Below are 27,581 nucleotides of genomic sequence, written 5' to 3' on the forward strand. Positions count from 1 at the left end.
TTGGATGTGGGAAAACAGAATTAGAAGAGATGTGGAAAAGGCTGAGGTACTTAATGCATTCTTTACCTCAGTGTTTAGCAGCAAGACCAGTTGTTCCCCTAGTACTCAGCCCTCTGAGCTGGTAGATAAGGACCTTCAGCAGAATGAAGCTCTCATGAGGAAATGTTGAGAAAACTGCTACTGCACTCAGATGTGCACAAGTCTAGGGGGCTAGATGGCATCCACCCGTTGTTACTGAGGGAGCTGGCTGAAGTGCTCTCCAAGCTGCTTTCCATCACTGACCAGCAGTCCTGGCTATCAGGGGAGGTCCCAGTCACCCGGTGACTAGCAAACGTGACGTCTGTCTACAAGAAGGGCCGGAAGGAGGATCTGGGGAACTACAGGCCTGTCAGTCTGATCTTGGTGCTGGGGAAGCTCATGGAGCAGATTGTCTTGAGTACCATCACGCAACGCTTCCAGGACAAGCAGGTGAGCAGGCCCAGTCATCATGAGTTTATCAACGCCAGGTCCTGCTTGGCAAATCTGATCTCCTTTGAAGATAAGGTTATGCTTTCAGTGGACAAGGGGAAGGCTGTGGACGTGGTCTACCTAGACCTCAGTAAGGCTTTTGAAACCATTTCCCACAGCATTCTCCCAGAGGAACTGGCTGCTCAAGGCCTGGATGGATGGATGCATCAATGGGTCGAAAACTGTCTGGGTGGCCAGGTCCAAATTGCTGTGGTGAATGGAGCTAAATGCAGCTGGAGGCCAGTCACTAGTGGTGTCCCACTGGGCCCAGTACTGGGGCCACTTCTTTTCAATATCTCCATCAGTGATCTGGACAAGGGGATCAAGTGCACCCTCAGTGAGTTTGCAGATGACACCTAGTTCAGAGAGAGTGTTGATCTCCTTGAGGGTAGGAAGGCTCTGCAGAGGGAAATGGATAGGCTGCACCCATGGGCTGAGGCCAACTGGATGAAGTTCAACAAGGCAAAGTGCCGGGTCCTGCACTTGGGCACAACAACCCCATGTAATGCCACAAGCTGGGGGAAGAGTGCGTGGAAAGCCGCCCAGCAGAAAGGCTCCTGGGGATATTGGTAGATAGTCAGCTGAATATGAGCCAGCAGTAACTAGGGGTAATGGTTTTAAACTGCAAGAGGGTAGATCCGGATTAGATATTAGAAAGTTGTTTACTCAGAGAATGATTAGGCACGGGAACAGGCTGCCCAGAGAAGCTGTGGCTGCCTCATCTCTGGAAGCAGGGCCAGGTTGGATGGGGCTTTCAGCAACCTGGTCTAGCGGAAGATGTCTCTGCCCATGGCAGGAGAGTTGGAATTATGTGATCTTTAAGGTCCTTTCCTACCCAAACTGTTCTGTGATTCTGTAAATACGAAAGGCAGCAACATACCAGCTACTAGGAAGAAAAATGAACGCTATCGCAGCCAAAACTAGGACAATATCCACCCCTAATTCCATACCATATACGTCATGCTTAGGTCCAACACTTTTCAATTAATCACCGCCACCTTTCCTGTCTTTTGATTGTTGTCTCTCTCCGTGCTACCCCAGCCCGAGAGACAACATCAATTGGCTGCCTGGACGTCTGCTCCCCAAGCAGGGACACCAGAGACAGACACACCGTGTCTAGCTCAAGTGCCAATTTATTGCTGCGTAGCATAGCTTCTTATACACATGACTGCCCCAGATCCCCGTGACCCTTTGCCCCACCCACGGTCCCTCCCAATCCTCCCCCCACACCTCCCCCCCACATTGATGTGCACACAAAAATATCATGCCCTTACTCTGTTGGTGTCTGTAACAATAACAATAACAACTTACTCCTTTTGTGTCTTTTTTTTTTTCTTTTTTTTTTTCTCCCAGTTCTCTCCTTCATTGCATTGGATAAATAGATCTGTAGTGCTGAGCTGCCTCCTGGGTCAAACCACTGCAAGTCTTTTTGGTGCCTAGCATGGAGCACAAAGGTTGAGATGACAAATCGGACCAGAGCATTTTAAAAGTAAATTGTTATAAGCAATAGATCAGTTTAACAGTTGCTTTAACAGTTGCTGATCACAATGTTGATCTTTTTGATCTTGGGGCTGTTGTGCTTGTTTTCAGAATTGTGTTGTATAGCACATCACTAACTGTCTGTCTTCCATGTCATGCTGTTCATCAATTCTCCATTCTGTCAGCCATTCTGTCAGATGCTCCATTCTGTCAGCCTTTCATGTCTGCAGGCAGACGTTTCAACCTTCGTGTGATTGTGCTATCTGTGACAAGTTAGCAGTATCAGGAGTTGCAGGAGAGTTTGGATAATAAAGGAGTAACCAGTTGAACGGAATTGCAGTACAGAGTCACAGAAGGCTAGCGGATGGAAAGCTGTCTGTTTCCACAAGTTATGATATCTCCCCTCCCCTCCCCTCCCCTCCCCTTTCCTTCCTTAATAAACTGTCTCTATCTCAACCCACAGGATTCACTTTCTCATTTCTTTCCCCCATTCCAGAGAGGGAGGAGGGAGGGTGAGCAAAAAGCTGTGTGGTGCTTACCTGCTGGCCACGTTAAACCACAACACAGCCCCAGCAAAGGAGTCTGGCGCGTGATTCCTTGCGGCCCTGGGGCAATGGCAGTGACCCCATGAGCTGGGTCTGCCTCCCAGCCTGCCCAGCATGGCCCTGCAGAGTGTCCCTGTGCCCTGGGCACCACAGCCCCCTCACTCCGCAGAGCAGCACCGCCAGCTGGGGCTGGGGCTGGGGCTGGGAGGGCCCTTCCCTGAGTGTGTTCTAGGCCAGCTTCAGGCACATGGCTTCTGGATTTGAGCGTTATCTTCGCTGTGCACAAGGAGCTGAGAGACCTCCAACAGGCACGGGCCTTGAAGATTGCCTGCAAGGTCCCTCCTGGCCTAGCACCTGACCGGACTGGTACAGAACTGGCTCCCATGCATCAGAGAGGCTGGGAGTTGAGCAGCAGTGCCTTGGGCTGGAAGAGTCACAACCAGATCACTGCCTGGGCAGGTCCAGGGCCAAAAAGAGAATGTTTTGTAGGTATGTTAATAAGGGGTCAGTCGTGCCTCAGAAATTTCTAATCTAGTTGGAAGCAAATGGCTGTTTAATGGCGTGTGAGGTGACTTCTTTCTGAAGTAGCTGACAGGTCATCGCTTGACTCCTGGCTGGGAGCAGTGCCATTAAGCTCATCTCTCTGAATGTACCTGAAAGGCAAGTGCAGGTTACCTGCTTTGCATGTAGTTCATGCAAATTCACTCTTCCTAAGTACCTGGTAGGCCCCAAAGAGGAAGAGGTCTTGGATCGGGGTTGTCATGTCAGAGGTGTCAGCATTTGCCTGAAGTCATCCTTCAGGGCTGTTTTCAGTTTTCTGTACAGAGGGAGCCACTGCCAAGATGCCTGGGGGAAAATGAACCATGTATAAGGGCCTGGGAAAAAGTTACCTTGGATCCAAAGCAGCCATTTGGGGACCAAAATTTGTAGGCAGCACACTTCTATGGTGGTGCTGGGCACTTTGTGCAGGGTGCTCCATGCTGGCTTAGGAGCTGCTTCTTTCTCAGTAACAGAGTAGCCAGCAGAGGTGAGACAGATACCCTGAGATCATGAATGTCATGAGAATCCTGCTCCCAAACAGATGACCGATATGGGGAGGTTAGGAGAAGGCTGGCCAGGAGAGATGTGAGATCTGGGGGCGGGAAGAGGAGTTTGGGCAGCAGAAACTAATGATTTTGAAAGAAAGTATGTGTTTTGTAGGTGTTGTATCACAAAGTCGGTGGTGCTTCAGAAATTCCTAATCCATTCCTAAGGGAATATTTGTGAAGTGGATTGTGAGTTGAGCTCTTTCTGAAGTAGCCAACAGGTCATCCCTTGACTCTTGACTGGGATACGTGCCTTTAGGCTCACATCTGCCAGTGTCAGTGATAGACCAGAAGAAGGCACCTGCTATGCATACAGGTTGTGAGTTCCACTCTTCCTAAGTACTGGGTAGGCCCCATAAAGGAAGAGGTCTTGGATAGGGGTTATGTCAGAAGTGTCAGCTTTTGCCTAAAGTCATCCTTCAGGGCTGCTTTCAGTTTTCTACACAGAGGCAGCTACTGCCTTCAAGATGCCTGGGGGAAACTGAAGCATACATAAGGGCCTGGGAAGTTACCCTGGATCCATAGGAGCCATTCTGGAACCAAAACTTGTAGGCAGGATGTGCACATTTGTGGTGCTGCAGAGCTGCTGGGCACATTGTGCAAGGTGCTCCTACAGACCCTTTGTGTCCTTCTCCATGCTGGCTTAGAAGCTGCTTCTTTCTCAGGAACAGAGTAGCCAGCAGAGGTAAGACAGATACTCTGTGTTCATGAAAGTCATCAGAAAGCTGCCTCTAAGAAGATGACTGATACAGTGAATTCAGGATAAGCCTAGACAGGAGAGATGTGAGATTTTGGGGAGGGAAGAGGAGCTTGGACAGCAGAAGCTAATGGTTTTGAAGATGTAAGAATGATCAGGTAGTTTTCATCTCACTTTAAAGCTGACTTAAAGCAGTCACGTGAGGCCATTACCGTATTTTAGCCAGTAACCTGAATTCCATAAAACTAAAGGCTTCTCCACACACTGACAGGAATACTCTGCTCTAATATTTGACCGCAATATCCCTCGAAGCAAAAAGTCAGCCCATAGCCCCTTTCCCCTACCTTTACTGTCTTGCTCACCCTGATCCCTGCCCTTAACGCAATCATTAAAATGTTCTATTTAGCCCTTGCAGACCTAAACAAAACCCTCAACCAAAGACCTTTCACATACCCTAAGCAGAACACATCCTAAGAAGAATACCCTACCCTCCCACTACACATTTGATTAATCTCTAACCTAGAAAGGGAAACCTTAATCCCATACACGAACACCTAACACTGAAAGCCCCTATTCCCGTACATTAACCTTCTCACTTTTAACCCTTTTCCTAACCTTTAGGTGCTTTGCCCTCTTGGGCAGGGAAGGGATCGTGAGCTTACTGGGCAGTCACATGGCATTCAAAGATGAATGTGAAGGGCCATGGATCTGATCAGCTAGTAGGTCACAAGGGGGAGACGGAGGAGAATGCTCTGATGAGCTCAGCTCTGCCTCAGGATCTCCTGCACCAGCAGGGGAGTGTGACTGTGGTGGTCACTGTGGGGTCACTTCTGTCTCTGCAGTTGATAGGGAAGCAGCAGGATCATGTCACAGAAAGGGACTGAGAGGTCACTTCAGTCTGTAGGTGGCAGGTCACCCTTGACTTAGAGCTGGGATCGGTACTTTTCGGCTGACATCTGCCAGTGGCCCTGGTAGGCCAGCAAAAGGCACCTGGCTGGCATGCTGACTGTGGGATCCCCTCTGCCTACATACCCAGGAGGACCCATGCAGAAAGAAGGCCCACATATGGGTTGTCCTGTCCCTTCTGCTTGAGTCCATGACTGGACAGCAGCAGGCCCATGGCTTGGAAGATGCTGGTGCGGTGACTTCTGTCTGGTTGGCTGACAGGCCGCAAGGAGCCTGATGGATTGGGATGCCTACTTTAGGAGGGGGTTCCACCCTGATGGAGCTTTCTTTTGTAGTAGAAAAGAGTAGGAGAGAAAAAACTGCCACAAAGTGCACTTTGGAATGTTGGTGCTGGCCACGAGGAGGAAGAACTGTCCCTCAGAGTGTTGTGCTGCGTTGCCAGAGGTCACCCAAAGAGCGTCTGTGATCAGAGCATGGCTTTGTGTGAGAAGGAGCAGCTGGGGAGGGTTGATGAGACACTGGTGAAATGATGGAAATGCTGGCATGAGAGCAAGGTGGTGAACAGAGACGGGTGTCTACAGTCCTCAAAGAAATAGGTGAAAGTCATCAAAGTCAACAAAGTGCTCTGCCGGGCACTGCCCAGCCCAGCCCGGCCCCTGCCCACCTCTCCCCACCACCCTGCCCTCTCTCCAGCCCAGCCCAGCCCAGCAGCCCAGGCTGGGCTGGCCCCAGGGCAATGCCCTCCACAGGCTGCTGCAGGGCTCTGGGCACGGCCACCCCAGCCCCAGCCCCTCACAAGGCACCGCAGCTGCTGGGACAAAGTGTGGTGGTTTTACTCAGGTGGGCAGCCGAGCTCCACCACAACCGCTCTCTCACTCCCCCTCTCCTCAAAGAGGAAGGGGGAGAAAATACAACACAGAGAACTCGAGGTTTGAGATGAGAAAGGTTTAATTAAATGGAAAGGGAATGGGGAGGAAAAAAAAAAAAAACGAAACAAAAGAAACAATCAGTCCGCGCGGGAGCACGGAGAGAGGGAAAAAAAATTATTCTCTACTTCCCATCAACGAGCGGTGTTCAGCCACGTCCTGGGAAGCAGGACGGCTGCGCTCGCGTCAGGCAGCACCCTGGGGTGTCACCAACTGACGTCACAATGGGTGCCCACCCAGCCCAGGCGCGTGTCACAGTGGCACCCATTGTGACGTCACTTGGTGACACCCCAGGGCTCCGCCTTATAAGAGCGCAGCCGTGGCTCGGACCCTCAGTGTCGGTGCACGGCAGTGACGGACAGGGCAGGAGCACAGGGCCTTCGAGGAGTCCCCGAGCATAGCCCACGTCCCACAATGCCGCAACCGCCCGCCCAGAGGAGACGCCGGTTTATCCTTGTTTCTCCCTCTCCAGAGGCTGCTTCTGAAGGGGAGTCGCAGCTGCTGGATCGCAGTGAGTCTTAGGGATGGGGTGGGGAGGGTTGGGGACACAGAGACCCCTGCCTGACTCCAGGACTCCTTCCCTGGGTAAAGCGGCGCTTGGGCTGACGGGGCCGAGCTTCCTCCGCAGCACCACAGAATGCCAGGACGCTTTGGGCTGGGGGGGACCTCGGCGATCACGATGCTTCCCCCCAGCCCAGGCTGCCCAAAGCCCACCCAGCCTGGCCGTGGGCAGTGCCAGGGAGGGGGCACCGCAGCCTGCGCCAAGGCCTCACTGCCCTGGGCGTGAAGGAGAGAAATCCCTGCCTGTCCGAAAGAAACCTGCCCTCTTTGAGGTTAAGGCCGTCACTCCTTGTCCTGTCGCTGCAGTCCATGATGAAGATCCCCCCCCAGCTTTCCTGGAGGCCCCTTTGGGCACGGGGAGGCCGCAGCGAGGTCCCCCCGCAGCCTTCTCCAGGCTCCACAAGCCCAGCTCCCTCAGCCTCTCTTCCCAGCGGAGCTGCTGCAGCCTCTGGGCATCCCCGCGGCCTCCCCACGGCCTTCTGGGGCTGGGGCCCTTCCTCTCCTCACCCCTGCATTCAGCCCCTCTCTGCAGCACTCTTTGCTTTCCTCCTTTCCAGGTAAGGCATGGAAACTGTGCAGAGACAAGGCCGTGGAATTCATCAGGGCGTATGTCAGAGGCACAGAAAAGGTAATGGCAGCCGCTTGCATCACAGCTGTGCTCCTGGCGCTGCCCTCCAGGGGTCCCACACAGCCCCAGACCCCTCAAGGCTTTGGTCCTGCTGGCCGTGGGTGTCCCCCTAATGCTCTGTTGGTGTCTTTGTGGCTGCCAGGACGACGAGGAGCAGAAGATGCTGTTCCTCAGCAAAATCTGCGATCTGTGCACATGTGTCACAGAGAGGGGTGTGCCGCTGAACTTGCATGGCTTCTGCAGCAAACATAAGCTGGTGGAGAACATCATGGTGAGAGGATGCGCAGCGGGTTGGGGAAGGGGCAAGGCCCCCCGGCACCAGCCCCCTGGGAGGCGAGGGCTGGGGCAGCGCTGGCTCTGCTGCTGCTGGGTGCCGGCGGCTCCAAGGTCTCATCCTGCTTGTGCTCTGCAGGCGCTGCTGGAAAAGGAGCCCATGGACAGCTTGCGCACAGCATTCCGGCAGAAGGCCATGGAGACTGTCGCCCTCCTCAGGTGCGTGCCCAGCCCCTGGTGGCAATGTCCTGGTGGCCCTGAAGCTGGCAGGGAGGCTGCCCGTCCCTCCCAGGGATGCCTGGCCAAGGGAGGTCCGTGTCCTCCTTCATAAGCCTCGAGGCACTGCGTCCAACAGGCTCCTCTCTCTCTCTCCTTCAGCAACACCGTGCCGACAGCACTGCATGGCAAAAAGAAGAGACTCCTGCGTGTGTGCTTCAAGAGCATCTTCTTTCTGCCTCCCGAGTCAGATGTGCCAGAGACAGGAGTGCTCTACGCCGAGGTATGTGCTGGGTGAGGTACCGGCACCCCCAGTCCTGCTGAGCTGCTGCCTTGCTTCCCCGTGCTGACACAACCAGAGACCAGTGCAGGGCCGGGGCCCAGATTTGCTTTCCCAGCCTCGCCCCTTCCCCGACCTGATCTTGTGCTGCAGGAGGTCTGCACGCAGTGGCTTTTTAGCCCCAAAGCCACCCCTGAACTCCCGAGGGGCTCAGAGCCAGCTCCTGGGGGTGAGGAGGGCCACAGAAATAATTCGATGCTCTTCTGTCCTCCCTGCAGACTATGAAAGCCATGGACACCATGCTGGAGGGCTTCGTACTCAACTGTCCCATCGCCAGTTTCAACATAGAGATGCAGAATATGTTGAAGGTTTGGCATTTCCAAAGAATTTCCAAAGAATCCTCTCAGGTCACATTTGCAGACCGCTGTCAACCCCCAGCAACTTCTCTCCTCGCAGGTGATGCTGGACTTTGCTGTCTCCAAAAACTCAGCTGTGCGTGAGAGCGCTGTGAATGTGATTGAGAGGCTGATTACTTTCATCCGCTGGTATTTGGTGATCAAGGTAAGGCACAAGGAATTTTCCACCCTTTCCTGCATCCCAGAGCATCCTGCCATGCAAGGGTGCCTGCGAGGCAACCCTCAACGCACGTGAGTGCCTCAGCACTGTGAATTGAGGGTCTTCGTCCCTCCTTTGCCCCTGCTCTTCCCTCCCCAGGCCGTGCTCTCTCAGGGGCTGGCTCTGCCTCCACTAAGCCCTTTGTCTCTCCTCCCTTCCTCAAACAGATCTTAGGGAACTTTGAAAACTATGGCAACGATGAGCCCACAGATTTCAACCTGCGCATCCCCATCCTGGGCAAGCTGCTGGGCCACCTCTTGCTTTTCAGCAGTGGCGATGATTCCATGAGACACTCAGCTTTGGAAAGTCTTCATCGCATGTACACAGTCGTCAGAGAAGGAAGAGGTAAGAAGGTGTGGTAGGCAATGTCCATCTGCACACAGACATCTGCTGGTTTGTCTGCCTGTTCTCCCTGAGTATTGTGAAGGATTGTTTTTGTGCTTGGTGGAGGCTGCTCACGGAATTCTGCCAGGTTCCCTGGCCTCCTCGGCTCCTCACAGCAGCTTCCCGCAGCATTCTGGCTATCGTTTTCCGCAGAAGCTAGACGCTCACCTGCCGTCCAGGAGCAGTTCTCTGCTGCTGTCCTTCCCAACCCTCCCCAGATCACCTACCACGCTGTTTTGTGGTGTCCCCCAGTCTAAGCCATCAATCGATGAGCACTTCCCAAACGGCATCTTCCCCGAGGAGTGAACAGCAGAGCCAGCCGTGCATCACCAGGGATGGTGACGCCCTCCAGAATGCTCCCTGACTGTTTGCTCCCTGCCGTCTTAAAGGCAGGTGTCAGGGGGCTTCCTGCACATCCTGACCCCGAGCAGAAGGGGGTCTGTGACACGCTGCTACCCCCACGGCACCCAACGCCATTGCTTCTCCTCCTTCTGCATCATCCCTGAGGTCCCTCTTGCTCCCAGCACTCCTCACCTTGTGCTTTACATCCCTGCCCACCACTCTCCTCGCCGGGGGTCTGAGCCTCCCTCCTCAGCCATTCCTAGTGAAAGTGCTTTTCACCATTTGGCAAGCTTGTTGGCAAAGATGCTCTTCCCTACTGACTCTTTGGTGTTGCCCCCTGTTTAGAAAGCTCACAGACAAACGGCATGAAAAATTATGCAGAGAGACACAAGAATTTGGAGGACACAGCATACCCGTTTCCTACAACATCAACTCCGTGTGAAATTGCCAAGGTAATGAGCTCTGGCCTTGCTGGGGATCTTGTCCGCAGCATCAGCAGGCATCTCGTGTGAGCAAAGGGGTCCAGAACCGGTGGGGCTGGCACGGCCTCACTCGCCCTGCTGAGAGGGTTCCTCTTGTCCCCAGGCTGGGGCTATGCGAAGGCTGCTCCCCTGTGTCCCGGCAGCAGCTCCAGCCCTCCTGGCCACCAGCAAGCCCTGGTTACCTGCAGGGCCAGCACTCTGGCCCCATATGCCCCATCCTCACCCCTTCCCCCGAGGGCCCTCTCTCCAGAGCTGCCCTTGCTGCTCAGCTAAGCAGCACCCTTGGGACACTCAGTGAGGCATGTCTTCGCTCCTCCTTCTTCCCACAGTGGTTTGGAGGACATCTCTTCCCTGCTGAGAGGCTGGACATCGTCCTCACAGCCCTTGAAGCTTTACAAGACTCCAGCATCCATGACAAGCAGGGGGCCTGCAGCGTGCTGGACGCAGCCTTGGAGGTCCCTGACTACTGGCTGACAGATGTAAGTGGCCTGTGGCCATGGCCCTGCCCTTGAGCTCTTCCAGGCGTTGTTCCTCTCTCCGTCCCTGCCTCCCTCCCTGCCTCCCTCGCACATCGGGGTCTCTTGGGCTCCAGAAGCCACCTGAAGCCAGCAGAGAGCAATGGAAGGGGCCAAAGTTTGAGTGGCAGCTGTGGCAATGGCTGCGGTCTGCTGGCAACACCATTCCCACTTTGTCCCCCAAGGTGCCAACAATCATGGAGCGCATCAGGAGAAACCTGGGCAGCATCCACACGGCATCGGCGCGGCAGTGCCTGGACTCCCTGCTTCTCCAGATGACCAACATGATGTCCAGGGAAGAAGTCGAGAACCTGCTGCAGTTCTCTCCGCCACGTGACAGGTCCTGGCCTTAACATCCTTGAGGGCTTGTTCCGCGTCGGGAGATGCACCTGGAGACTCTCTGCTTGCCACACCAATGGCAAAGAGCAGGACGTCCCCAAGGAGCACAGCCCTCCTTCCCACCAATGTGTTCCAGCCCTACTGGGCCAGCCAGGGCTGCAGCAGCCCAGCTGTCCAAGGCAGCCCAGAGTCCCCCTGCCCCCAGGGAACACCAGCTCAGCCCCCTCCTGCCTGCCCAGGCTGGGCCCTCAGTGCTCCCCAAGTCACAGGGGCTGCAGGACAGCCTGGGTCCTCTGGGGCTGGCCCAGTTTGTGGCCCTGCGGCTGAGGCAGCCTCACTGACGGAGTATTCTGGGCTTGCAGCACTGACCTGGCCATGTGGGATGTGATCCTGGCCATGCCGCAGACCTTGGAGAGGGTTTTAAACATCATGATGAAAGACTTGCCGCTGCGCAACTGGTACACCGCAGACACCGAAGACACCTGCATCCGTCGCTTGGCTGTGAGTTCCCAGATGAAACCTTGCTCCCAGCAGGGCTACGTGTGCCCCTTCAGGCACACAGGCACAGCCCTGTGCCCATCTACCCCCAAACTGCCAGCTCCCGCAGGACGTACGGACACATGGTCCCTGGGGCCGGCAAGCCCCCGTAGCTCCCCGCGCCTGGTGCCTCTTTGGTGCCAGCTGGCGCTGCCCCATCCCTGCCCAAAGGTGGGAGAAGAAGAGGCTGCAGGGAGCCCTGCAGGCCCTGCCAGGCTCTCACTGCTCTTTCTTGCAGATGCTGGGCCGGAATCACATTTTTTTGGAGGACTTTGGTAACCCAGTGCACCTCCAGAGCTACCTGAGGCACTCAAGACCAGAGATGCGCTTGATGGTTCTGAAAGGGCTCTGCACCGTGTCAGAGAGCCCTGAGAAGGTGAGCGGGCCATCGTCAAGCAAAGCCATGTTGGCAGCCTGGGGCTTTGCTCTTCTGCCCTCCCGTCCCTCCCCGCTGCCAGGAAGCAAGGCAGGAGGCTGGTGCTCAGGAACCAGAGCCCTTTGCCCAGGGTGGTCTCTCACTGCCTCACGGAAGGGAAATGGTGTCTTTCCTACAGGCAAGGGAAATTCAGGTCCTGCTGCCAGACATTGTGGAGGCCCTGCAGGACACCAACACAGACGTGGTGCTGAAGGCCCTGCCTGTGCTGAGAAACGTGATGACTCATGTGGAGAGGAGGGAGGCCAGTGGCCCGGCTCTGCAGCTGGCTGAGAAGCTCCTGCCACTCTTTGACCACGTAAGTGTGCTGCGGGAGCCCGAGCCCTCAGCTGGGCCCCCTGTAACGAGGGCTGCCCTTCAGCCCGGCCCTGTGGGCAGCACTCAGGCAGGGCCTTCCCAGTCTCCTCGTCAGCCCAGGCGCTGGGGAGCTCTGCTTGGGCATGGCTGGTGCGGCTGGTGGCGAAAGTGGGGTGGCTGGCGGGCAGCCTGCGATGGCAACCGATTGCGTTGCCCTTCACGGGCACCAGGCCTTGCAGCTGCCCCTGAGCAGCTCCTCTGGGAAGGATCCAGCGCTGAAGCATCTCACAGTGCTGGGAGCTCCCTTCACATCGGCCACGCTAATGCTGAAATTCCTCCTGTCCTCCTCCCTGCCAGGCGTCCAGCCAGGTGCAGGAGCACTCCATCTGCCTCTTCCAAGCCGTGGTGGAGGCTGTGCTGTGGCAAAGGACGAAGAAAATGAAGAGGACGGTGCACAGGAGCCTTCTCCCACTCTACGTTCACATGAGAGACCAGAGTGAGAGCGTAGCAAAGGTACAGATCTCAGAGCTGAGCAGTTATGTGGGCAAGGGTGTGCTGATGCCACAGGGTTGCTCTGGGGGATCTCTGGCCGGCAGCATGAGCTGCCTCCGATGGTGGCTGTCCCGTGGCCTTGCCTTGGCCACTGAACCCAGTGCACGCTGCCCCCCACCACAGCCTCCCATAACGCGCTGGGAAAGGCTCGCAGCCCTGCCAAGAGGAGGGGACAGAGGGTCTCCTTCCCAAGGCTGTGCTGCTACCTCCCAACCTCTGCTGCTCCGCAGGCCTCTGGGGAAGCTCTCGCCGTGGCTGCAAAGTTTCTGCGACGCAAGGAGCTCAAGCGCTTGGCCCAGACAGAACAGACGTGTAGGATTGGAGAGTGCTTGGTAAGGATCCATCTTGGTTTGCTCCAGCTGGGCAAACGCGCCCGGCCAGAGCCCGCTGCCTGCAGCCGCATCCTCGCTCCCTTCCTGCCAGCACAGAGCCCCAGGGGGCTCTTCTGCAGGCCCCTCTGACCTCCCTGCCCCCAGAATGCTGGAGGAGACCCTGGAGAGGGTGTGCAAGCCCCGTGACCCTGCGTTCTCTCTCTCTCCAGCTGCAGCAGGACAGAGGCAGAGTAGAAGAATACCTGCAGCAGAGCCAGCCCTACCTGAAGGCCACTCAGACCGACTTGCGACTTGAGGCCGTCAGATTCATTGGTGAGCCCAGCTCCTGGGTCCCTCTTGGGGCAGCCTTTGGCAGCCCCAGGCACTGCCCTGTTGCCCCCAGAGCCCCCCGACTGGGCCCTTGCTCCAGGGTGCAGGAGGGGGCACAGCCTGGCTGGCCAGGCCAGGGGCTGCGCTGCTGGGAGCGTGCTGGGGAGCGGGGCTCTGATGGGGTCTCTGTGTCTAGGTCTTGCTGCGCGCTACTGCGAGGGCCAGAGCGAGGAGAAGCTGAATGAAATCCTCAGCGGTGAGTGAGGGCAGTGGGGGGTGTGCTGGGGCTGGGGGGACAGCGGCAGAGGCCCCCGTGCCTTGCCCTGCTCCAGGGAAATGCTTCGGGGCGGAGGAGCAATGCAGCCATAGGAACGAGGGAGAGGAGACGGGGTAGCCTGTGGTGTCAGGGAATGGCCTCCCAGCCTGGAGCTGGGCAGTGCCGCTGAAAGGGTTGAGTGTCCCTGAGGAAGAGTCAGGGGAAAGGGCAGTAAGGCTGACAGAAGGTGGGAGCCTGTTGTAGAGCACGCAACCAGGACGAAGAGGGAGATGAGACAGCCTACAAGCAGCTAGGAGCAGGGTCACGATTGCTAGCCCTTGCTCTCATGGGGAAGCACAATAGCGAGAGGAAAGAGTCCAGGAGATTCCTGGAGTGTGTGAATCCTCCCAAGGGATGGAGGCAGGTGGTGAGGGAACCAGCTTGTGAAGGTGCCCCACTTGACCTGTGGTGCGCAGGTGGGGAAGGACTGGTGGCTGCATTTGGGACATTGCTGAGCAGCAGCTTTCAACGGATTCCTTTGTCCCTCCTGCTCCTCCTGGCCTGGGGAAGAGTCGAGAGGGGCTGGCATGGTCTGCAGGGGATGCCTGGGGATCTCTGCAAGGAGTGGGTTTTCATCTCTGCTCTTCTTTCTTTTGCAGTCCTCCAGCCTTCAGAGAACGACCCGGAACCCATGGTCCGTTCCCTGGCAGTTCAAACCACCCTGATCCTGACGTCAAGGCATAAGGCAACGTCAGGACGGAGATTTCCACTGCCGTGTTGCCGCTAGCCCCGCAGCAGTCCTCAAAAGAGCAATATATATATTTAATAGAACTAGGTTGTTGTCTCGTTATTCCAGCAGCTCCTTCACAGTGACTCGGTGCCATGACGCTGAGCTAACTTGGAGGCCACCAAGGACGTCTTTTCCCTGGGCCCGGTGACTGCATGGCGCCTACTCAACCAGTGAAAGAGTCACAGAACCCTTGCGCTTGGAAAAGGGCCTTCAGCTCAAGTCCAAGCGTCAGCTAACACCACCAGGCCCACCACAAAACCACGGCCCTTAGCGCCAAGTCCACGCATTTCATAGAATCATAGAATCATAGAATATCCTGGGTTGGAAGGGACCCTTAAGGATCATCAAGTCCAACTCTTGACACCGCACAGGTCTACCCAAAAGTTCAGACCATGTGACTAAGTGCACAGTCCAATCTCTTCTTAAATTCAGTCAGGCTCGGTGCAGTGACCACTTCCCTGGGGAGCCTGTTCCAGTGTGCAACCACTCTCTCTGTGAAGAACCCCTTCCTGATGTCCAGCCTAAACTTCCCCTGCCTCAGCTTAACTCCGTTCCCACGGGTCCTGTCGCTGGTGTTAATGGAGAAAAGGTCTCCTGCCTCTCGACACCCCCTTACGAGGAAGTTGTAGACTGCGATGAGGTCTCCCCTCAGCCTCCTCTTCTCCAGGCTGAACAGGCCCAGTGCCCTCAGCCGTTCCTCGTACGTCTTCCCCTCCAGGCCTTTCACCATCTTCGTAGCCCTCCTCTGGACACTCTCCAACAGTTTCATGTCCTTTTTATACTGTGGTGCCCAGAACTGCACACAGTACTCGAGGGGAGGCCGCACCAGCGCAGAGTAGAGCGGGACAATCACCTCCCTTGACCTACTAGCGATGCCGTGCTTGATGCACCCCAGGACACGGTTGGCCCTCCTGGCTGCCAGGGCACACTGCCGGCTCATATTCAACTTGTTGTCTACCACGACCCCCAGATCCCTCTCTTCTAGGCTGCTCTCCAGCGTCTCGTCGCCTAGTCTGTACGTGCAGCCAGGGTTTCCCCGTCCCAGGTGCAGGACCCGGCACTTGCTCTTATTGAACTTCATGCGGTTGGTGATCGCCCAGCTCTCCAACCTATCCAGATCCCTCTGCAAGGCCTTTCCACCCTCAACAGAGTCCACAACTCCTCCAAGTTTGGTGTCATCAGCAAACTTGCTCAAAATGCCTTCTATTCCTACATCCAGATCGTTTATAAAAATATTGAAAAGTACCGGCCCTAAAATGGAGCCTTGAGGGACCCCACTGGTGACCGCCCGCCAGCCTGACGCAGCGCCATTCACCATAACCCTTTGGGCCCTGCCCGTTAGCCAATTGCTCACCCATCGTATGATGTTTTTATTTAGCTGTATGGTGGACATTTTGTCCAGTAGGATCCTATGGGAAACCGTGTCAAAAGCCTTGCTGAAGTCCAAAAAAATCACATCAGCTCCTTTCCCTTGGTCCACCATACGGGTGATCTTATCATAAAAGGAAATCAGGTTAGTTAGGCAGGACCTACCCTTCACAAACCCATGCTGGCTGGGACCAATGACTGCATTGTCCCCCAGGTGCGCCTCAATACGTTCGAGAACCATCTTCTCCATGATTTTACCAGGCACTGATGTGAGACTGACAGGCCTGTAATTGTTAGGGTCTTCTTTCTGACCCTTCTTGAAAATCGGCACAACATTTGCCAGCTTCCAGTCTACCGGGACCTCTCCAGACTCCCAGGATCGTTGAAAAATAATTGAGAGAGGTTCCGCGATGACGTCCGCCAGCTCCTTCAGCACCCGGGGATGAATCCCATCCTGACCCATGGACTTGTAGGGATCCAGGTGGAGTAGCAGATCCCGCACACGTTCAGGGTCGGTTGGGAGTTTGTCATCCCCACCGTCCCGGTCCTCCAGCTCGGGGCACCCTGGGTCCCGAAGCCCATCATCGGCATTGAAGACAGAGGCAAAGAAGGCGTTAAGCGTCTCTGCTTTGCCTATGTCATCGTCTGTGAGAAGACCTTCCCTATCAAGGAGCGGCCCTATGTATTCTTTAGTTCTCCTTTTTCCATTCACATATCTAAAAAAACCCTTTTTATTTTCTCTCACAGACACAGCCAGCTTCAACTCTAGGTGTGCTTTAGCCACACGAATTTTCTTCCTACAGACACGAACAGCATCCCTGTATTCTTTCCATGTCACCTGGCCCTCCTTCCAGTAGCGAAACACTCTCTGTTTCCGCCTAATCTCCATTAGAATGTTCCTGGTCAGCCACGCCGGCCTCCTGCCACGCCTGCCTGACTTGTGATATTTAGGAATTGCCTGATCTTGTGCTTCTAGGAGGCATCGCTTAAAGAGTGACCAGCACTGGTGGACATCAAGGCCTTCAAGAGCAGCTTCCCAGGGGACCTTGCTGACTAGTTCCCCGAGCAGCCTGAAGTCCGCCTTCCCCATATCTAGGGATGAGGTTTTGGTGGCACTTTTCCTTCTGTCACCGTAAATTTTGAACTCAACCACTTCATGGTCGCTATGACCGAGGCGGCCACCAATCACCACATCTCCCACCAGACCCTCTCTGTTTTCTAGCAACAGGTCTAGGAGGGCACCTTTCCTAGTTGGCTCCGTTAACACCTGCACCAAGAAGTGCAAGGAGCTATTAAAGGAGCTATTTCTTTAATAGCTCCAGGCCTGGGACTCCAGCAGTGCCCTGGGCAGCCGGTTCCACCCTTTGCATGAAGAAATTCTTCCTGACATCCCATCCTGTGAGTCCACCTGTGGTAGGTGCGCCCAGGTAGAAGAACTGCTCAGCCTCCTGGCAGAGCTTCGGGAGGAGGTGGGCAGGCTGAGGAGCACCAGGGAGTCGGAGAAGGTTGAACTGTACTGTGCCAGCCCTGGGACAGATGCGTCAGGCAGACACAGCAGAGGAAATGGAGGATCCCCTACCCTCTGGCCATCAGGCAGAAGGAGTGCATCTCAGTGACGAAGGGATGGAAGTTTAGATCTGCTCGGGGCAGCAGGCGAACCCCTCCTTGCCTACCTCACCTTCCTTTCAGGTGCCCTGAAACAACAGACTCTGGAAGTAATGGACACACAAACGATGATGTGCATGAAGGTCCATCCAGGTTGGAGGGGTTTTCTAGGGCAAGTCAGCCTTCCCCAGTATCACGACCACCTCCATCAAGAAGAAGAGAAGGGTTACTGTCATAAGTGACTCCCTTCTGAGCAGAACAGAGGGCCGCATATGCCGGCCTGACCCAACCCATGGAGAAGTCTGCTGCCTCCCAGGAGATCAGGGTAAAAGGTGTTTCTGGAAAGCTCACTTGCCCCGTAAGGCCCTCTGAGCATCATCCATTATTGTTCTGTCCTGACAGAATCTTCTAAGTGGCACACCAAAATGGGAGGGAGTGTGCGCTAGCGAGATCCTTCGGCCTGCTCCATGCCACGCTGGGTACACTGGAGCACATTTGGAATGTTTCTGCACCGATGCACCCAGCATGAGGGACAAGCAGGAGGAGCTGGAAGCTTCAGCTCCATCCCAGAACAAGCGAGACTTGGTGTGCTGTGATGGACGGGTATGGGCTCTTCAGGAAGGATAGGCAGGGCAGGCGAGGCAAGGGGCTGGCACAAGGACGTGGCCGAGAGCTTCTGGGTAAGGATTAAGGGAGAAAGCAATCACTTGGATGTTGCAGTGGGTGTTTGCGATACCAATGAATTATTCGCTAAGCAACTAAGAGAGACCTCTCTTAGCTCAACTGCCCTTGTCCTGATGGGGGACTTCAACTTGCCAGACGTTAACTGGGAAGACCACACAGCTGATACAAGCAGGTCCAGGAGATTCCTCACACACCTTGATGACAACTCCTTGGTACAGCTACTGAGGGAGACAACAAGGAAAGGTGCCATCCTAGACCTGTTGCTTGTGTTATAAATGGCTCAGTCTTCAAAATAGGATTATAATCAAAGTTTACAATTTATTAAAGGAATAGAGGTAAGCAAACAGCGCTGGGTGCGCCGGGAGTCTCTGCTCCACCAGGACGCACACCAGTTACATCAAGCAGCTGATTTTTATGCTCCTAGGCTGATACATATTCATTACTACTTCTAAAAAAAATGGGTTATTATAATTAGCTTCCGGGATCCAAACCCTCCTACTGGAGCATGCGCATCAGTCTCTGGTGGTCCCCCTGGGGGTCTCTGGGGGTCTTTCATGCTGAAGGCTCGTAGTCTTCCTCTCAGTTTTTTTTCTTGTCCTTCCCCTTTGTACTCCTTGGCAGCATGTCAAAAGCTTACACAGCGTTCCCTGCAAGTTTTGTCTTCTAGCCATCCTTCAGCTTCTTTCTTCTCCTTAATCTCCTGGCCGCCTGGCCAGATATCAGGGGCTTGCATAGTGTCCCATTCAGAAGTCATAACAGTTACTAGTTGTTAGCAGTTGTTCTGAAACCCCCAGACATCAGAGACTTCAAAGAAAGAACATACAAACACAAATAGCTCTCTATTGACACTTCACATTTAAAAATCTTTGGCGATTGGAGGAAAACTGCCAGTACGCCTGCTTTTGGCAGGGGGGTTGGACCCGATGATCTCTTGAGGTCCCTTCCAACCCCTCCAATTCTGTGAACTCTGGACACGGGGAGGGCAGAGTTCAGGCTGCTCAGGGAACTAGTTCGGAAGATCCCCTGAGAAGCTGTTTTGGAAGGTATCGGGGTCCATCTTTTTAAGCACGACCTCCTAAGAGCACAGGAGCAGGCGATTCCAAAATATTGGAAGTCAAGCAGGCGGGGCAGGAGGCCAGCTTGGCTGAGCAGGGATCTTCTTCTAGAGCTTAAGTGCAAAAAGAAAGCGTGTGGCCACTGGAAGCGAGGTCGTGTGACATGGCAGGGCTACAGAGGTGCTGTTTGCCTCTGTTGGGAGAAAATTCGTGCAGGCAAAGCTCAGGGGTGAAGCTGGCTAGTAGTGTGGGCAACAACGCAGATATATACATTAATATGTGTATTGAAGATGTGAACTGCTAAAGGAGGGCTAGAGGAAACATTGGTCCGTTACTTGCTGAGGATGGTCACCTCACAAACACAGACATAGGCGAAGCAGAGCCATTTAATGTCTCTTCTGCCTCTGTCTTCAAGAGCAATGATGGGCTCTGGGACCCAAGGGGCCCAGAGTTGGGGGGCCATGAGTGCGGTAACAAAAACCTCCTAGCCAAACCCACACTGGATGCATATGAGTCTACGGGGCCTGAGGGGATTCATTCCAGGGTTCTCAGAGGGCCGACTAATGTCCTTGTGAGACCTCTCTCAATTATTTTTCAATGGTCTTGGGAGCCCAGAGAGGTCCAAGTTGACTGTAGGCTGGCAATCATTGTGACAGGTTTCAAGAAGGGCAAGAAAGAAGAGCCCAATAATTACAGACCCGCCAGTCTCTCTTCAGAGCCTAGTAAAAATACGGAGAAACTCTTCTGGGCATTACTGAAGAACACCGGAAAGACAATGCAGTCCTTGATCACAGCCCACCCAGGTTCATGAGGGGAAAGTCCTGTTTAACAAACTTAATTTCCTTTTATGACAACATCACCCGTCTAGTTGAGCAAGGGATGCCAGGTTTTGGATTTCCATCAAGTTTTCAGTACTGTTTCTCTCAGTATCCTTCTGGACAAAATGTCCATTGTACGGCTAGATAAATACATGCGGTTTAGGGTGAAAAGTTGGCTGATGGGTTGGGCTCAAGGGGTTACAGAAATGGGGTTGCATCAGGCTGTTGACCAGTCCCTAGTGGGGTTCCCCAGGGTTCCACTTAGGGCCAGCAGAAGAGGCTGGAGAGCAGCCTTGCAGAAAGGGATCTGGGGGTTTTGGTCGACAGCAAGTTGAATACGTGTCAGAAAAATAAAGTGTGTGGCCACTGGAAGCGAGGTCGTGTGACATGGCAGGGCTACAGAGGTGCTGTTTGCCTCTGTTGGGAGAAAATTCCACCACACACCAGCCACAGGACTCATCCCACCAGGTTTCACTTATGCCGATGATGTCGTAGCTGTGGGACAGGGCCAAGACTTCTGGCTCATCCATTTGATTCCTCATAGTGCCTGCGTTTGTGTAGAAGCACTTCAAATGCGCCTCCCTACACACTGCGCCTTGTGGAGCTGACCGCAGGACCTCACTAGCACACCGTCCCTCTGATTCTAGCGCACCATCCCTCAGCTTATCAGCGGTGTGTCTGGTTTTATCCCCTTCCTCCTTCGACTCTAGTTTAAAGCCCTATCTATCAGCCCTGCCAAGTCCTGAGCAAAAATCCTTACCCCTCTCTGAGAGAGTGTGGTGGTTTTACTTGGGTGGGCAGCCGAGCTTCACCCCTCCTCAAAGAGGAACGGGGAGAAAATACGATGAAAAGGGCTCAAGGGTTGAGATAAGGACGAGGAGATGGCACAGTAATTATCGTGACGGACAAAACAGACTCAGCATAGGGAGATGGTAAGATTTATTGCTTATTACTAACAAGCTAGAGAAGTGAGAAACAAAGGAGAGAAGCCAAAAGCACCTTCTCCCCCGTCTACCCTCTTCCACCTCCTCCCCCCGAGCAGTGCAGGGGAACGAAGGAACGGGGGTTATGGTCAGTCTATAGTGCTTCTTCTCTGCCGCTCCTTCTCGGTCACTCTCGCCCCCTGTGCTGTGGGATCCCTCCCACGGGATGCAGTCCTTGATGAACTGATCTGGCGTGGGCTTCCCACAGGCAGCAGCTCTTCCAGAACTGCTCCAGATATGGGTCCGTAGCACGGGGTCCATCCCTCAGGAGCAGACTGCTCCAACCTGGGTCCCCCATGGGCAGCAGCTCCTGCCAGACCCCCTGCTCCTGCGTGGGCTCCTCTCCACGGGCTACAGGTCCGACCCAGAATCTGCTCCGGCAGGGGTCTTCCACAGGCCGCAGCCTCCATCGGTGCAGGGCCACCTGCTCCACCGTGGTCTCCTCCACGCGCTGCAGCGTGGAACCCTGCTCCACCGTGGTACTCCATGAGGCTGCAGGGAGACAACCTGCTTCACCAGGGTCCTCACCACAGGCCGCAGGGGACTTCTGCTCCGGCGCGTGGAGCACCTCTCCCCCTCCTTCTTCACTGACCTTGGCGCCTGCAAGGCCGTTCCTCACTCCTCTCACTCTCCCAGCTGCTGTGTGGCGCAGCGTTTTTTTTCCCTGTCTTAAATATGCTTTCACAGAGGCGCAAATCGTGGGACCAGCAGGGCTAGGGAGGTGATCGTCCCCCTGTACTCGGCTCTGGTGAGGCCGCACCTTGAGTACTGTGTTCAGTTTTGGGTCCCTCGCTACAAGAAGGACATGGAGGTGCTTGAGCAGGTCCAGAGAAGGGCGACGAAGCTGGTGAGGGGCCTGGAGAACAAGTCCTACGAGGAGCGGCTGAGGGAGCTGGGCTTGTTCAGCCTGGAGAAGAGGAGGCTCAGGGGCGACCTTATCGCTCTCTACAGATACCTTAAAGGAGGCTGTAGTGAGGTGGGGGTTGGCCTGTTCTCCCACGTGCCTGATGACAGGATGAGGAGGAATGGGCTAAAGTTGCGCCAGGGGAGTTTTAGGTTGGATCTTAGGAAGAACTTCTTTACCGAAAGGGTTGTTAGGCACTGGAACAGGCTGCCCAGGGAAGTGGTGGAGTCACCATCCCTGGAAGTCTTTAAAAGACGTTTAGATGTAGAGCTTAGGGATATGGTTTAGTGGGGACTGTTGGCGTTAGGTCAGAGGTTGGACTCGATGATCTTGAGGTCTCTTCCAACCTAGAAATTCTGTGATTCTGTGATTCTGTGACTTATTGGCTCAGCTCTGGTCAGCAGAGGGGCCCTTAGCAAACATGGGGCAGCTTCCAGATCCTTCTCACAAAAGCCACTCCTATGGCCCCGTGCTACCAAAACCTTGCCAGGTAAAACCACTACAGGGAGGCGCATCTCATCTGGTGGTAGCAGGCCAGTGTCACATAGACCCTCCCATGATCAGCAAGCCCAAAGTTCTACCAGTTGCGCCAGTCCCGAAGCTACGTGTTAATGTGATGAGTCTGCTTGTCAGCTGTTGAGGGATTTCTTGAAACAGCAAAAATCCCATGGCTTGCTGTAGCTGAGCAAACCAAGCTACCAGGGCAACTATGAGAAGTTCCCATGACAGTGTTCCCACATCGCCCAATTGAGGAACTCAGAAAAATATTGTTACCAGTAGCTGGCTTCAAGGACAAGGTCTATGTGACTGCTAATCACAAGGGGGTTGTTTTCTTGCAAGTGGGGTTGTTTTCTTGCAGTTGTTTGTCTGAGTGCTTTTGACCAATAACCTTGTGTGAAACACTGTCCACCCCTGTTAAGTTCTCTATAAAAGTTAGGCTATTCGGGCAATAAAATGGAGCATGATCTGACTCTACTGGTGTCTGTCGTGCTTTCGGCCGTGCTTCCTGCAACAGTCAGCATCGATCCCCCCTATCGGAAGGACAGAGGCAAACACAACCTGTGCCCCTGATCCTTTAAGTAGTCGCCCCGAAGCCCTAAAGCCCCTTTTTTTACTAGGCATTAGTAACAAAAACTTGAACAAGGTGGAGATAAATTAACTTGGCTACAGCATTAAAGATGAGCTTTGCGCAGTGGTCAATTGCTGGCTGGCTTGAGGCGCGTGGCTGAGGGTCTCTAATGAATTGTATGACTGATTCGGGCGCGTGGACAGCGCATGTGGTTACGGGGAAAGTATATGTAGCAGAGAAAAATGGCAATAAAGGCCTTCTGCTCAAGAGGCATCGGGAGACCGTGTCTTTCATCCCTTCAGGTCTGCCCCCTTCCAACTCAGGATATTGTATGATTCCAAGTGTGGAACCCAGCATTTGGCCTTGAATGCCACGCAGCTGGATGCGGCCCGTTGATCCAGCCTGTCCAGATCCCCTTGCCCAGCTTGGTGTCGCCCACGAACTTACAGCGCCCGGTGGGGCCCATCCAGCCCAGGCACGTGTCACATGGGACCCTTGGTGACCTCCCTTGGTGACACCCCAGGGGTCCGCCTTATATGACTGCAGCTGTGGCTCGGACCCTCAGCGTCGGTGCACGGCAGTGACGGACAGGGCAGGAGCACTGGGCCTTCGAGGAGTCCCCGAGCATAGCCCACGCCTGCCCGAAGGAGCCTCCGTTTTCTATTTGAGAACTCTCCCACTCCAGAGGCTCCTTCTGAATCTGATGAGGAGGGAGGCATGCCCCCCAGGCAGCCCAGGCTGGCCTGGCAGGAGACCTGGTCTTCTGAGGGCAGCAACCGGCCAGCAGAGGACAGCTTGCTGGCAGAGGACAGCACCCCGGTAGAGGACATTTTGCCGGCAGAGGACAGAAGCCCAGCAGAGGACAGCTTGCTGTCAAAGGGCAGCAGCCCGGTAGAGGACAGCAGCCTGGCAGAGGACAGGAGACCAGCAGAGGACAGCTTAGTGGTAGAGAACAGAGGTTTGACAGAGGACAGCAAGAAGGAGTTGCAGTTGCTGGATCCCAGTGAGTCGTGAGTCCTCTCTGTACCCCTCCCTGCCACTGTAGGGGTGGACAAAAACACCACCTGAACTCCCACTCCATCCACTACCCGTCCCAGTCCCCTAAAGTCCCGCTCGATAGTCTTCAGGCTTCTATCTTCAGTAGTATCACTGCCGGCCTGGACTATCAAAAGACGATAGTAATCAGAGGGGAAAACCAGGTTGGGAAGCTTTCTGGCAACGTCCATGACCCTAGCCCCAGGGAGGCAGCAGACTTCCCTACGGGTAGGGTCAGGCTAACAAATAGGGCCCTCTGTTCCCCTCACAAGGAAGTTGCCTTCTCAGGGGAACACAGGGAACTTCTCAGGGTCCTTGGTGGCCTCCAAGTTAGCTCAGCGTCATGGCACCGAGTCACTGTGAAGGAGCTGCTGGAATAACGAGACAACAACCTAGTTCTATTAAAATATATATTGCTCTTTTGAGGACTGCTGCGGGGCTAGCGGCAACACGGCAGTGGAAATCTCCGTCCTGACATTGCGGTATGCCTTGACGTCAGGATCAGGGTGGTTTGAACTGCCAGGGAACGGACCATGGGTTCCGGGTCGTTCTCTGAAGGCTGGAGGACTGCAAAAGAAAGAAGAGCAGAGATGAAAACCCACTCCTTGCAGAGATCCCCAGGCATCCCCTGCAGACCATGCCAGCCCCACTCGACTCTTCCCCAGGCCAGGAGGAGCAGGAGGGACAAAGGAATCCTTTGAAAGCTGCTGCTCAGCAATGTCCCAAATGCAGCCACCAGTCCTTCCCCACCTGCGCACCACAGGTCAAGTGGGGCACCTTCACAAGCTCGTTCCCTCACCACCTGCCTCCATCCCTTGGGAGGATTCACACACTCCAGGAATCTCCTGGACTCTTTCCTCTCGCTATTGTGCTTCCCCATGAGAGCAAGGGCTAGCAATCGTGACCCTGCTCCTAGCTGCTTGTAGGCTGTCTCATCTCCCTCTTCGTCCTGGTTGCGTGCTCTACAACAGGCTCCCACCTTCTGTCAGCCTTACTGCCCTTTCCCCTGACTCTTCCTCAGGGACACTCAACCCTTTCAGCGGCACTGCCCAGCTCCAGGCTGGGAGGCCATTCCCTGACACCACAGGCTACCCCGTCTCCTCTCCCTCGTTCCTATGGCTGCATTGCTCCTCCGCCCCGAAGCATTTCCCTGGAGCAGGGCAAGGCACGGGGGCCTCTGCCGCTGTCCCCCCAGCCCTAGCACACCCCCCACTGCCCTCACTCACCGCTGAGGATTTCATTCAGCTTCTCCTCGCTCTGGTCCTCGCAGTAGCGCGCAGCAAGACCTAGACACAGAGACCCCATCAGAGCCCCGCTCCCCAGCACGCTCCCAGCAGCGCAGCCCCTGGCCTGGCCAGCCAGGCTGTGCCCCCTCCTGCACCCTGGAGCAAGGGCCCAGTCGGGGGGCTCTGGGGGCAACAGGGCTGTGCCTCACTGCCAGGGAAGTGCCTGGGGCTGCCAAAGGCTGCCCCAAGAGGGACCCAGGGGCTGGGCTCACCAATGAATCTGACGGCCTCAAGTCGCAAGTCGGTCTGAGTGTCCTGCAGGTAGGGCTGGCTCTGCTGCAGGTATTCTTCTACTCTGCCTCTGTCCTGCTGCAGCTGGAGAGAGAGAGAACGCAGGGTCACGGGGCTTGCACACCCTCTCCAGGGTCTCCTCCATCATCCTGGGGGCAGGGAGGGCAGAGGGGCCTGCAGAAGAGCCCCCTGGGGCTCTGTGCTGGCAGGAAGGGAGCGAGGATGCGGCTGCAGGCAGCGGGCTCTGGCCGGGCGCGTTTGCCCAGCTGGGGCAAACCAAGTTGGGTCCTTACCAAGCACTCCCCGATCCTCCACGTCTGTTCTGTCTGGGCCAAGCGCTTCAGCTCCTTGCGTCGCAGAAACTCTGCAGCCACGGCGAGAGCTTCCCCAGAGGCCTGCGGAGCAGCAGAGGTTGGGAGGTAGCAGCACAGCCTTGGGAAGGAGACCCTCTGTCCCCTCCTCTTGGCAGGGCTGCGAGCCTTTCCCAGCGCGTTATGGGAGGCTGTGGTGGGGGGCAGCGTGCACTGGGTTCAGTGGCCAAGGCAAGGCCACGGGACAGCCACCATCGGAGGCAGCTCATGCTGCCGGCCAGAGATCCCCCAGAGCAACCCTGTGGCATCAGCACACCCTTGCCCACATAACTGCTCAGCTCTGAGATCTGTACCTTTGCTACGCTCTCACTCTGGTCTCTCATGTGAATGTAGAGTGGGAGAAGGCTCCTGTGAACTGTCCTCTTCATTTCCTTCTTCCTTTGCCACAGCACAGCCTCCACCACGGCTTGGAAGAGGCAGATGGAGTGCTCCCGCACCTGGCTGGACGCCTGGCAGGGAGGAGGACAGGAGGAATTTCAGCATTAGCGTGGCCGATGTGAAGGGAGCTCCCAGCACTGTGAGATGCTTCAGTGCTGGATCCTTCCCAGAGGAGCTGCTCAGGGGCAGCTGCAAGGCCTGGTGCCCGTGAAGGGCAACGCAATCGGTTGCCATCGCAGGCTGCCCGCCAGCCACCCCACTTTCGCCACCAGCCGCACCAGCCATGCCCAAGCAGAGCTCCCCAGCGCCTGGGCTGACGAGGAGACTGGGAAGGCCCTGCCTGAGTGCTGCCCACAGGGCCGGGCTGAAGGGCAGCCCTCGTTACAGGGGGCCCAGCTGAGGGCTCGGGCTCCCGCAGCACACTTACGTGGTCAAAGAGTGGCAGGAGCTTCTCAGCCAGCTGCAGAGCCAGGCCACTGTCCTTCCACCTCTCCACATGAGCCATCACGTTTCTCAGCACAGGCAGGGCCTTCAGCACCACGTCTGTGTTGGTGTCCTGCAGGGCCTCCACAATGTCTGGCAGCAGGATCTGAATTTCCCTTGCCTGTAGGAAAGACACCATTTCCCTTCCGTGAGGCAGTGAGAGACCACCCTGGGCAAAGGGCTCTGGTTCCTGAGCACCAGCCTCCTGCCTTGCTTCCTGGCAGCGGGGAGGGACGGGAGGGCAGAAGAGCAAAGCCCCAGGCTGCCAACATGGCTTTGCTTGACGATGGCCCGCTCACCTTCTCAGGGCTCTCTGACACGGTGCAGAGCCCTTTCAGAACCAAAAAGCGCATCATTGGTATTAGGTGCCTCAGGTAGCTCTGGAGGTGCACTGGGTTACCAAAGTCCTCCTCAGAAATGTGATTCTGGGCCAGCATCTGCAAGAAAGAGCAGTGAGAGCCTGGCAGGGCCTGCAGGGCTCCCTGCAGCCTCTTCTTCTCCCACCTTTGGGCAGGGATGGGGCAGCGCCAGCTGGCACCAAAGAGGCACCAGGCGCGGGGAGCTACGGGGGCTTGCTGGCCCCAGGGACCATGTGTCCGTACGTCCTGCGGGAGCTGGCAGTTTGGGGGTAGATGGGCACAGGGCTGTGCCTGTGTGCCTGAAGGGGCACACGTAGCCCTGCTGGGAGCAAGGTTTCATCTGGGAACTCACAGCCAAGCGACGGATGCAGGTGTCTTTGGTGACTGCGGTGTACCAGTAGCGCAGTGGCAAGTCTTCCATCATGATGCTTAAAACCCTCTCCAAGGTCCTCGGCATGGCCAGGATCACCTCCCACATGGCCAGGTCAGTGCTGCAAGCCCAGAATACTCTGTCAGTGAGGCTGCCTCAGCCGCAGGGCCACAAACTGGGCCAGCCCCAGAGGACCCAGGCTGTCCTGCAGCCCCTGTGACTTGGGGAGCACTGAGGGCCCAGCCTGGGCAGGCAGGAGGGGGCTGAGCTGGTGTTCCCTGGGGGCAGGGGGACTC

At 55.6% G+C, this 27,581-nt stretch overlaps 3 protein-coding genes and 1 long non-coding RNA gene across 4 annotated transcripts in view; 2 read left to right on the plus strand and 2 right to left on the minus strand.

The window, feature by feature from the left end:
* LOC140000349 (protein YIF1B-like) overlaps positions 1-27,581 on the plus strand; it is a 57,885-nt gene that overhangs the window by 20,901 nt on the left and 9,403 nt on the right. The gene's annotated exons all lie outside the window — the stretch shown is intronic.
* Positions 6,560-12,935, plus strand: LOC140000165 (uncharacterized). The gene is made up of 8 exons (XM_072029944.1): positions 6,560-6,656; positions 8,594-8,664; positions 10,627-10,781; positions 11,143-11,281; positions 11,556-11,693; positions 11,872-12,048; positions 12,405-12,560; positions 12,903-12,935. The coding sequence occupies exons 1-8, from the start codon at positions 6,560-6,562 to the stop codon at positions 12,933-12,935; spliced, it is 966 nt and encodes a 321-aa protein (XP_071886045.1).
* Positions 20,741-21,546, minus strand: LOC140000382 (uncharacterized). The gene is made up of 2 exons (XR_011805527.1): positions 21,392-21,546; positions 20,741-21,291 (listed from the first exon to the last, which is right to left on the minus strand). It is a non-coding gene; the product is annotated as an uncharacterized lncRNA (long non-coding RNA).
* On the minus strand, positions 23,063-27,393 carry LOC140000166 (maestro heat-like repeat-containing protein family member 7). The gene is made up of 5 exons (XM_072029945.1): positions 27,268-27,393; positions 26,856-26,993; positions 26,501-26,677; positions 25,848-26,144; positions 23,063-23,068 (listed from the first exon to the last, which is right to left on the minus strand). Exons 1-5 carry the CDS (start codon positions 27,391-27,393, stop codon positions 23,063-23,065), a joined length of 744 nt encoding a protein of 247 aa, XP_071886046.1.

Source organism: Anas platyrhynchos, chromosome 33 (assembly GCF_047663525.1).
Source record: "Anas platyrhynchos isolate ZD024472 breed Pekin duck chromosome 33, IASCAAS_PekinDuck_T2T, whole genome shotgun sequence".
Lineage (NCBI taxonomy): Eukaryota > Metazoa > Chordata > Aves > Anseriformes > Anatidae > Anas > Anas platyrhynchos.